This window comes from Xylocopa sonorina, chromosome 1 (genome assembly GCF_050948175.1).
Source record: "Xylocopa sonorina isolate GNS202 chromosome 1, iyXylSono1_principal, whole genome shotgun sequence".
Lineage (NCBI taxonomy): Eukaryota > Metazoa > Arthropoda > Insecta > Hymenoptera > Apidae > Xylocopa > Xylocopa sonorina.
In genome coordinates this window covers 10,965,697-10,977,719 of record NC_135193.1, presented here as the reverse complement: position 1 = coordinate 10,977,719, position 12,023 = coordinate 10,965,697, and the positions used below count along the sequence as shown (strand labels likewise).

Below are 12,023 nucleotides of genomic sequence, written 5' to 3'. Positions count from 1 at the left end.
TCGACTGTTTATTTGCTCTCTGGAAACTTCATTGAAAATCTATCGATCGCATCTCGATGCAACATCGAACGCTACTGTCGCAACGAACGCAGTTCCAGCAAGGTCATCCCTTGACACCTAGAGCTCGCGATCTCGGAAGATCGGTGAACGGACCGAGTGTCGGACCGACACCTGGGGAACTCCCCGAACTTTCACTCAGCAGCGGTCCAGCGAGAGAGCTACCTGGGCAAGCGACCAGCGATCGGGTAATGGGGAAAGAGGGCGATAACAGGACGATCGAGGAACGGAAACGCAACCACGTGTCGAGCAACCCTCACGCCAGTCGAGAAAGGCGCGTGTTGACGCGCCGCAGCGAGGCTCGCGTGCGCTGGCGCATGCGATCGATACTCTAGACCGCCGGGGTCCTCGCGTCTCCGCGCGACGTCACGATACAAGAGCCGAGGTAGACCGACAAAGGACGAGGTCGACCGACACCGTCCGAGATAGCGCGAGCCGCGGTACCAGCAGCCGTCGACGCGAGCACGGCCCAACCGTCACCGTCGTTTCGACGTCGTGGACACTTTCTTGCCGCCGTCGATCGTCCACGCGGAAAAACCGTGTCCCGTCGCGAGCGGACCTCATTCTGCTCGACTTCTTCGCCGATCGTACGCGTTCACAGCCGGATTCGCTCGCGGTGGAACGTGAGCCGCGCGCGAAAAAAAGTGATATCCCCAGTGGTGTGTTCTCTCTCGTCTCTTGACTGGTAAGGTCGCGGTACGAGGATCCCGAGTCGAACAGGGCATCGCGTAAGTTTTACTGGGATGACCCGCTCCGCTCCTATCTCTGATATTCTTCCATCTCGCAAGCGTCTCCCTTAGATTACGATTATTGGGATAGGCTAGGTTCACCCTCCCCCCTGCACCGCCTTCAATTTATGGAATTCAATTATTCGGAATAATGGAGCGACGAGACGGGGTTTTACCATAGACGGCTGACGCGTCAGCGCTCCATCGGTCTGACTGGTGACGGTCGCATTCTACTGGACGCGTAAAGTGTGCCTTTGTTAATGTAAGGGTCTGCGAAAAGTAGAAAGAAGATCCGCGGAGAAATTACAGAGCTGGTTCGTTAGAGCATCCTCCGTGGCGGTATAAGGGGATGGAGGGTCGAGTGGGTCTGGCGTGTCTGACCAGAGACGAGCCGTAACCCCTTTAGGTCGCAGCGCAGCTGAGCTCGACCGGGCGCGACCCACAACCCTACATTCGCGGTCTGCGGCGTGACCTAACCTCAACTCACCCCACCTTGGGTGAGCTTCGTTGCCACCCTCTCTCCTTCGTAAGGCTGGAACGTCAGGGAGGACTTTACGCACCGGTTTATCGTCTGATTTCACGGCAGTTCGCGCGTCCGCTCTTTTCGCTCCGCAACGCTCCATCCGTGTCCCTCTGTGGGAGTACCTATCGCTTTCTGCGCTAGAGCCCCTCAAGGTAACGGTGCAGGCCAGCCATAACTTTCGAACGGTCGTGTCTGACCTTGGCAGAGAGTAGTTCCGCGTCTATCACTATCAACGGGCCACGTTTTCCGCCGGGGACGGGTTAATTAATGATCATCGATTTGTCGAATCGGGACCGACCTTGCTATTGTTCCAACGATCGTCTCGGGGACCAATTAATCGATCCCGTGACAGTTTACGCGAGGCTCTCTGACCCTGCTCGACTTATCGTTCGATCGCGATAGAAAACGTTCGACGAATTTACGAAAAATACTCCGCTTCGATCGATTCGAATTTCCCGGTAATCGTCGCGCGTACGATGTTTACGTTAGATCGAATTCAAACCAGAAGCTAAATTCCATCGTAAACTCGAGCAAGAAATGTAAACTTCGCGAGACGTGTTCTTCGACGAAATAACTTTCAGCTATACAGTGCGAGTTATACACTGTGAACAATAGGGGAACACGTGTCACTGTGTCAAAATAGTTTGGCTCGCTAAATTTAAATTGAATTATCCGCCGCGGCATATGGTAACGGCGTGAAAATTGAATTTACATCTTACGTGGTTGCGGTGATGTTATAACGTCTACCAAAGACTGCGGAAACTATAACGTCGTTCATCCGTAACTCTGATCTCTTCTGGTGTGCGTACTACGTTTCAGTAAAATCGTATCCGCGATTATTCTCGTGCGAAAAACTATTTCAACGTGTAATTGGTACCATCGCTCATCGACATACAAAAAGCGTAACGCAAACGTATCATCGCGACAACGTTTCATCCTCTCCAACCCTGCTTATCCTTGGTCATTAGTACAAAAAGAAAGATTCACCGTCCAATTCATCGTACCTGATGGTCGATCGTTTTTCTGTCGCGGTGCAGTCATCACATGTGACGCACAGGTACAACTATCCGTACAGTTTCGCAAGTACGTCGCGAAATGATATCGCGCGGCAGAACGACGAACGCGTTTAACCAAGTACTAACTAGAACCTCGATCGAGATCCTCGAGACCGCACGAAAGCCTCGAACACGTTCGAAATCGATTTCTCTAACCCTTCCTATCTCTGTTTACAGACACTCGAAGCGTTTCGCCGAGCGCGTCATCTTCAGCCGCCACTCTCTCGCTACTTCCGCTCGTCTACCGCCGCTCTGTCTCCTCTAGCCAGCCAGCTTCCGCGCGAGTCATCCCACGGGCCGCGAAACGATCCGCCCAAACGAACGGTCTAACAGAGACGGAAAGCAGCCGAGTCGAAGGGAAGAATAAACGGAAGTGAAAGGGAAAAAAAGCAGGGGAGAACTAGCACGCGGAAGAGAGCGGGATTAAGAGAAAAAGAAAACGAAAGGGGGAGGAAGAGAAGGGTGGAAGCGTAGTGGAAGCAGAAGAGTTGGGTCGTGAGGGGTCCAAGAAGCGTAGCGTTTGGGTGTGATGTGGTGGAGCCCCCCGGGGGGCCGCGGGGGCAGGAGGTTCGAGGCAGATCGGTCGTGAGGGCCCCAGACACGGCTCGGTTGCCCCGCGGCGAGGTCGCCGGAGGGGCGGAGGAGGAGGTAGGATGGTGTGACCTCCGGCGTTATCCCGCCCAACGCGGAGTTGGTCCTGGAGGTGGCGGAGGCGGCGGTGGAGGAGGTGGCGGCGGAGCCGAGCAGCTGCTGCTCGACTCGGAGGAGGAGGAGCCGACGGCGATGTCGAGGCAGCTTCGCGTTGAACGGGACCACGTGAGAAGTTGCGACCTCCGAGAACAACGCGACCTCCGCGACCTTCGGGACGAGCCGGAGACGTACGGTACCGGGAGACATCATCGGGACGAGTACCTGGATTACGATCACCATCCCACCGCTGCGTCCACCTCGGCACTCACCAACAATCCGGTGAGTTTCCAACTGTTTTCTTTTTTTTTTTTTTTTATCAGCTATAGGAACGGTTGAGCTTTGGTGCTTAAACCGATCGAAGGTTGCTCATCGGACGAACCGCTTGGTCGGGATTCGATTTTCTTTTCGGGAGATGTTAACGCTGCTCTTCCGAGGTGTTAGTTTTCAGAAGGGTAGGTTCGTAAGCATAGGCTGTCGTGGGTAGCCTCTCCGAGCTCGGAGTGAAAAGGGCCACTTCAGCAGGCTGCATCAAGGTCAAGGTGTTTGATATCAGCTTGGAAAGTGATAAGCACCGGGTTTCGTTATTGCAGGAGTAGGCTTGAGATGGTGGCTTGTGAATACCAGACGTGTAGAATGTGTGAAAGGAATTGAGATACTCGAGTCTCTGCCAAGGTCGGAGCTTCTGGTATCATTTCGCAATGAAGAGGCGACGCTTTTCGAGATAGCTCCGGTGTGCATGGAATAAGGAAAAACCCGACGACAAACAATTTATACGCTCGAGCTTATCTGTTATCGTGGTTGGGACGACTTAACATATCGGAAAAAATTTTAGTAAAATCCATTCCAGTCTGATACGTTTATACTCGTAGATACCTTTATCGTTTGCCAATGCAATATGCGAGGTACAGTGGAAATTATAATACTAGATGGAAATTGCACACCACCTCGTAAAAGTTCACAGCTATTGAAACTCGGAGCGATATTTTTATCCACCTTCGTACCGTTCAAATATAAGGGATGCGATGGATGTTGCACAACGTGGCGTCACGTTTGAAAATCTCGGGAAGCAATATCCAGGCGCATAAGATGCTTTACATAAACCCACAGAGACGTACATCCAGATAGAGATAGAGAGAGACAGAGAGAGAGAGAGAGAGAAAGAGTGTACGATCGCAGGGACTGTGTGTACCTCTGGAACATTTCTCCTTAATATTTCGTCTAGCGAGTGTATTGCGCAACGTTACGTGGCGCGTTACAGCCTTCTTGCGACTATACATACCTGCCTTCCATCCACCTCGGTGCTCATTGATCCCAGCTAAACTCTATCTTCCGTATTACTGTTTGCTCGCGACGCTAATCTCGCTACACCCTAACCTTGCTATAATTTATACCACCGTTATATATTGCGTTACGCGGAATTTACGCAACGCGGCGTGTGTGTCGCAAAAATCCATCGCACGTCCGTTCCGTAGATAGCGTGAATTTATCGCCGACGCTGGTTCGACTGAAAACGTTCGACTTTTTTTCTAATATGACGAGAAAAAAATGCCGAGGGAACTAGTTCGCTTGATTTATTCCCGTAGTCGCGACGCGGTTCGCGCCAGAAAGAATCGTGAATGGAGCTGGGAACGAACGCCATTTAGAGTGTAAGAAAATGAAAGATGAGCGGGACGGTTTGATCAAAGCTCGTCCTCCTAGGTGATGTTTCCTCGGCGTCCCTGATATGCACGCTATTCCGGTGACCAAGCTCTTCATTTAGCGCTTCTGCATCTTTCATAGAGAGGGCTGGCTATAGCCAACGCTGACGACCACCACAGCAGCGTCGTTGGTGCCTCTCATTTGCAGCTGCATTCAGTCGAGCTTGGCCTGGCTTTCTCTACGACTACGACACAGCCATCTCTCTCTCTCTCTCTTTCTCGCATTCTATCCCTATCTCTCCTTCGAGGGTTAGAAGTGCTAATGAGACAGACACGAGATGATGGGGTAGAAAATGGAATCGAGACTCCTTGGAACGCTTCTTGCTTCGACCCAACCTTCTTCCTTAATCTCCTCTTATTTTTCTCCGTCGATGGAAACGGATGTGGCGCGCTTGAGGTAGGAAACTGGGCCACGTTTTGTTCCCCAAGGTCAATCCAGAGAGATTTTAATAGCGTTACACGTTCAGAGGAGACCAGTGACGTTAAACCGAACCTTGTTTCAATTTAGGATAGGGACTACGAAAGTTCGTAATTATTCCACGCGGCGGTGGCTCGATTCGAGGCTACCGAGGGAAGATCGCCTCGTTGCGTGATTGCGGAGCAAGTTCGCGGTGCTCGAATTCCTTGGGAGTCCACTTCGTTAGGAAGCACTTGGTTTCCTTAATTCGCCCCCCAGCGCTACTGTTCCAGGGTATTTCTTTACCCCCGATTACCCGACTTACTCTTAATAACACGTATATATTCTCGTTGCGCAATACGTTCGTCTGGAATATTAACCCTTTGCGAGCACGGAACACGTTCCATTTTATCGAGACTAGTCGGTATTAGATAAGCCACTTTCGACGGTTCGCGAACGTTAATTACAACAATTGGCTAATTTAAGGCGAGCGACAGAACAAAATGATAGTTACCTCCGGTGACCGAAACCCGACGCGGGCAATTAAAAGTATGTCCCGCTTATCGGTTTCTTCTCTCGGTCCTTTTTTGCCAATTCAGATCCGATTAATAATTCAACGAATCCTGTCACGTGCAAACGCGTATATTCCCGCGCCACGTATTTATCAGCGTACGATGATGCAAGAAAATCAACCTGTACACTCCGCACTGATTTATTCGTCCGCTTTCTATTCGATATGTAAATCAGTTTACAACACTCTCATTACGCGCGCGGTGCGAATGGGTGCTTTCAAAAAACGGCGCCCGTTTTCGTGGCAAACGTTCGGGATCGGCTGGTATTTGCGAAATATTCGCTTGGGGACGTGCGGCGTGTCCGCGCAGGAATATTAAAACGTCCGCGCGCGAGGTAACCGCGCGAACAGTGACAGGATTATTTCTCTTCCTTTCGCCACGGGGCCCAGCATCAGGCTTCCTTAATCGACATCTTTACGCTTGTCCCGGTATCAATCACGGGCATATTTATCGCGGGCAACCCTTCACTTATCTCGATCCAGCCGCGTATCCAGCCTGGCGCACGCTTTATAATCGTCTACACCTATAATCATGCAAATAACGGAGCGCGCATTAAAATGAAACTATATTACTATCAAGCGCGATAATCGCGCGGACTTAATCCGGACTTTCCGGGACTGGCTGCCGGCGTACGTGCGGAGTGTACACGACCAATTATCGATCGTTTTTCAATGCCAGAAAGTAAAGCAGCGCGACACACGGAGGCTCGACCGATCGATCTTGTCGCTGCTCGCTGCGATGCGATCGATACTCGAATCCCCGTCGTCGAAAGTGAAAATCGTTGCGGGATTATTGCGAAACGTGCGCGCGAACTCTCGAAAATTGGGACCAGCTGAACTCGGTAACCGAGTACCCGGAATCGACTCCTCGATTCGAAGACACATTATGACTCGGTTAACCAACGAGTTCGCGATAAACTCGCGTATATTCGTGGAACGCGGACAATTCGAATATCGCGTCCCGCTATTGGATAATTCCGTGCACCATCGACGACAGATCGCTAGAATTGTTCAGTGGCCTTTGACGTCGAGGGTGCTTCGGGTAGTCACGATGCTCATTGTTATTATTGGAACATCGATTCGAAGAATCTCGAGACGCCTCTGATCTCGGTGTACAAACCGTGAAATCGATCAAGTCCCGCGACGGGATGTTTCAATCCAGGTTAGAAGGAGCATGACTCCCGGATGATCCTCGCTTAACCCAGATTCGCGCCAGTATATACCCTGTCGTTTCGAGTATCCCGGCGAGGCGGACGATGAGCGAAACAAAAATGAAATTTATCGATTCGCCGCGAGTGCCGCGTCCACTGAATTTTCCGCGCTCACGTAGGACCTCGTGTCCCGATCGGGAAAGGAAGTACCGCATACATCAGCGTCCACGCGTACGTGCATCCATAACTCAGCGTGTTTCATCAAACTTGCACGAGACCGGAAACGCTCGCTGGAAAATGAAGAACCACCTCTGCCTCGAACTCCTCTCGTCGTTTCGCGAGAGTTTCCACCTTTAAGAACTGGATGTCGGTTCGCGTCTCGTGCACGGCTACGCCCACGCGATCCTCCTAAAGCAAGTTCACCGATCCAGAGGATCGCATCTCCGCGACAGTGGGATCGATTATCGTTGCGCCGGATAGTCCCTGAAGTGCGTCACGCGCTAAAAGATTCAGGAGCACCGGGGCACATAAATAGCAGTCGCTCGACCGGGCCGAGTGTGCAGGCTGCATCGATCTAACTGCATCATTCGACGCAACGGAGCACGTACCGGAGAGGAGTATGCTGGGAAACGTACGTGTATCCACCCGCCCCGAAAGGGGACGTTTTTCTATCCGACACGAGTCACGTACCTCGGGGTAAATTTCGATCGATCGAAAAGCCTGGCGCGTCCTTCGCGCCCAGACGCGCGGACGTGTACGATGCATCGTCCCCGTACGGATACCGCGCGAGGAAGAACCGCGCATATTTAGCTCGGTAGAGTTCTTCGGGGTAGTGGGTCTTCGTTGGTTGGTCGCTTCGAGTCTCCAGACCCGGTTCCATCGAATATAGGTCAGTGTACAAGCCGGCAGGAGCAAAAGAGCAGCTCCGGAGACTTTTAGCCGTGAGCAAGCGGCGAGCCTGATCGTCCTGCGTCGGAGCGAGCTGGAGCGTGCTAGCACGGAGGAGTCTGCTAACGGCCAAACGGGTTTGCACACCCGTGTTCCCTTCCTTCCTCCTTTTTTCTCCTCCCGTTTCCTTTTTGCCGTGGAAGGATTCCTCCTTCGGACTTCTTCGCGTCTCTCGCTTGCTCCCGCTCCGCGCCCCGTTCAGCCCGCTCGGGGTAAGGCGGGAGGGCCGATTCACCGTCGAAATTATTGTTAATGGACCACTCGCGGCGTGCGTATACATCGCGCTCCGGTGAACCGGCCGCTGCTTTTTCTGCGGCAGGAATCCGTGTAATGCCCCGGCAGTTCGACCGTCTTTCGCAGTTTGGTAATTAAACGTTCCTTTGTCTCGCCCTTGATCTCGTTTCGTACGGGCCATTTTTTTTTTTCTTTCCGCGGAGAGTATTGTTCCCCAGCCTCAAAGGCGGTTCGAGCGTTTTCGGACGCGATCTACGATGCCTTTGTACGAGCCGTCGACTTCTCGAGACCCGCGCCGCGGGGCCGGAGGTGGCTCTGTCTTCTCTTGTTGAACGCCGTAGTTTTATTAGTTTACGCTGTCACTTTTATCAAACATCCGAAGAACAACGTCGAGAAATGTGGCGTAAACTATCCGCATGCATCCTCTGTCTTATAAACCGAGACTGCAGTTCGAGTTAAAATTAAGTTTTATCGCAAACACGACACGCCTTCGTTTCGTATGAGCTACGATCTATTCCACCGATGCGTCTCTCGCACGCTTCCAAGGCAAAGGGGTTAAACGATAAAAACGTTCCGTAGAGCGAGGATGGCCTCGTGTCTAATCCAAAATTTTTCGCGTTCAGTCGTTTCGTAACGGAACAAAGAGCCCGAAGATCGAGCCCGGAGATGGTCGCGATAAAAAAAGAAAGAGAGAAAGAAAAAAAGGAAACATCCAGCGACAAATTCCCGGGTCTTACCTCGCGACTGGGGCCCCCGACGAGAAAAATGGTGGAGCGTGGTGAACGTGGGAGGGAAAGAAAGAAGCGGGCGAAGGATAAAAAGGAGGGAGGACGAGGGAGCGTTATACGAGGTGGCGCGGGACGTGCTCGCGGAGCAAGACCCAGTGGGCCTTTGTTGTCCTAGGCTGGCAGCCTTTCGGGCCCCGCTTCTAGACTGTGTTTTGTTACACCGCGCCATAGTTACACTCTTTCTTTCCTCCCTCCATCGCGCCGCTCCTTGAACACGTTCTTCCTAAGTCCCAGCGGCCTAAAGTCTTATGCTCCTCGCCTGTACGTCTCCCGTCTTACTTTCGCCCCTTCGGGTCCGGGCACGCAGACGCTAATGTAGCAGCGGACAGACGCGACTGGCTTCGAAAGAGGTGGACGCAAATCGTCGCCGTCACGAGCGTGTACACCTGCGGAATTAGTCGCAAAAGTGGAAAAAAATAAACGAGACAGAGAGGAAGAGAGGGAGAGAAGAGAGGGAGAGAGAAAGCCAGCAAAGTTGCAGAATTATTATTCTTCTCGGAACGAGGCCAACGAGTGTCGCCAGGTTCGTATCGAGAAATTGGACGTGGTAACGTCCACGGTGGCCAGAAAGAAATATAATAAAAGAAGTGAAACGGAAAGGGGAATAATGAGAAGCGGGGGGGAACGAGAGATGGGTAAGAGAGTGACTGTTCCGAAGGAGATTTCTCGAGAACCCCGTGACTACTCTTTTCTAACCGGTGCCCTCGGGGCCGTGAAAGGGACGAAGAAAAAAAGCAGGAACACGAGCAGGCACCTCGTGCACCCTCTATTCCTTTGCACCTGATCGAACGAGCAGCCCCGCCGGCCGCTTAATTGGAAAGATCCACGAAGATCGAGCATTGTTTGCGGACAAGAGTCGCGTGAAACACGCGAGCCAGGAATTTCTATGGTAGAGAGCGCGCGGCCGGATATGTTCGAGCGGCCATCGGTCCGCGTTCGGATCGCGTAGTTCGGGAACGTAATAGAAGTTAACGCCCTGTGTACACCCGGTTACGCCGCGGCGGACGGTCTTCGAATAATTAGAGGCGGGCAGGTGCCGCGAGACAGGAGAAATTCGAGTTTCCGGCCTGGCAGGAATGCCATCCGGTCGAGCACGGAATAATACCTGCGACGCCGCGGTCGCCGTTGCAAATGCAATTTCGATGTCGAGGCTTTCGAGTGCGAGGCGCGCGAATAGCCGAGGGGCGCGTCTTCGATGATATCGAGATCGTTATCGTCGTTTGCCTTGCCGATTCTCTTTTGATACGTCCTGGTTCGTTTATAACCATCCTCCTCGCTACGTATTCAGAAACGAACGCGCGCGTAGTATAGAAAAAGGGGAGCGTTGCACCCGCATTTTTACCCAGTGCAGTGTTTCCCTCGAGCACGTTGATGAACGCGCGCACGTTCGATGGAGTTACATCGCGTCGATCGGAAACGAAAGCGCGTTTCTGTTACCCCGCGGTGGTCCGATGTGTGCCGTCTGCTGAAGATGGAGTTAGAATTTCGTTCGTCCGAGATCTTGTTATCGAAGAAATCAAGGCTGCACTACTTGGCTAGTAGATGGTTTATTATTCCAGATGGTTTACTACTTCTATTCTGGCCTTCGTTTATAAACGGTCCGGCAGTGTGGAACTTATATACTGCGAACTGTTCGCGAGGGGAATTTTCGTTGCCCGTTCCTTCCCGAAAAACGACGCGTCACGCGAAACTGGTACATTCCGCCGCACTTTCCACTTATTTCGAAAAGCAATGGTACGGAACCGCCTCCTCTTCGCCGGTCGTATTATTTCAAGCTTCTCGATCGTTTCCTCGTTCGCCAGGCTCAAAGATAGAACTCGTATGATAAATTCACCGTCACGATTCGCTGAACTTCCGTTTACTCCTTGCATTCATGCGATAAATCATTGCTCGCGTCCTGGATCGGTGGTTATTGGTAGATTAGTTGCGCAACGTCTTTTTTTTTTGCTCCCCCCCTGTTTTGCACCCCCTCTCACCCTGCCGTACCTGTCGCGTTTTCGTAAGGAACAAATTGTAGTAGAATCGTATCAGCTGCAAGTATCTGAAAGTGCGGTCCGCGCGGAATTTTAAAAAACAATAGTCCCATAATCGCTAAAGCTTGGTGATTAATTACCTTTAGCCACGGTCCGACGAGCACGACCTTAATCAAAATCAACAGAAATTATTCCGCTCGAGAACCAATAATTACCACATCACGATCATCCAGATCAACGGAGGTAGCGTTCAGTTGAATTTCCAGGTGAGCGCGTTTCCGAGTAACAAATAAGTAAATGTATTTTCCGGACCCCGTAATTAACGTCTACCTAGGTAATCGCGTTCCACCGGCACTCGCTGTTGCTCGCAAGATCGTTTACGCGGTAGATCCGTACCCCGTTACGATCCATTAATAAACGGCCGTACGGCGGTGCGATCGTTGTTTAAATTTAACGCAACACGATCTCTGTCGCGTTCGCGCGATGCACCGCGGCGTGATGCGAATCCGGTGTGCAATAACAAATCGAAAGGCGAAGAAGAGCGAGAGCGAGCGAGAGAGAAAGAGAGAGAGAGAGAGAAAGAGGAAGGCGGCGAGGGTCTGGAGGAGGGCGGGCTGGGCGGTGGAAGAAAAATGACGAGACGAAACCGGCGCGGAGGAAAAAAGGCGAGTCGCTGGCTGACGAAGAGTCATAGAGGGCCCGTGGTAGGAGAGAAGGACGCGGAGCCGGGGTTGAAGATCGTCCGAGTAAGAGAAATAGAAGGCGTCGGGGATCCTTACGTAAAATATCGCGCGGCTATCCGCAGGACGGTCGGCCGAATATTATTTCGCCTCGTAAAGATCCTGATGAGCGCCCGGGCCCGGGATTATTTAATGACGCGTGTATCTCCGCGTCGTTGCACGAAGCTCGCCCGTTGGCAGGTATAAAGGTACAAAGGTAAGTAGGATGGGAGGACGGCCGACGGGGGAGGGTACGCCAAGTTCTGGTCAGGTATGCGACTTGCTGCGGCCGGTGTATCGTGCAACACCAGCGCGCGCACACACAGCGAACGGGAGATTTACGCGTGTATGAGTGGGTGGAGGGAATCGTAGGTGCACGCGCGGGCTAACCGGGACGACGAAGGCATCGGGGTTCTTCACGGAGTTGAAGCTCGCAGCAAATGACAGGGGATCGGGAGGGCTAGCGAGCAGCTATCCGTCCCTTTCTATCCG

General features: G+C 52.3%; 1 protein-coding gene across 7 annotated transcripts in view; it reads left to right on the top strand.

The window, feature by feature from the left end:
• Window positions 1–471: 471 nt before the first annotated feature.
• The window catches only part of Ca-beta (Calcium channel protein beta subunit), a 68,490-nt gene continuing 56,938 nt past the window's right edge, over window positions 472–12,023 (top strand). For 2 of the 7 annotated variants that reach the window (XM_076906606.1, XM_076906640.1), the window contains exons 1-2: window positions 472–785; window positions 2,541–3,332. In XM_076906606.1, coding sequence (XP_076762721.1) covers window positions 3,147–3,332 — 186 coding nt within the window. In that variant the 5' untranslated portion in view covers window positions 472–785; window positions 2,541–3,146. The remainder of the gene's footprint in view (window positions 786–2,540; window positions 3,333–12,023) is intronic. The other 5 variants (XR_013102628.1, XM_076906598.1, XM_076906631.1 and 2 more) reach the window with 3 other exon arrangements.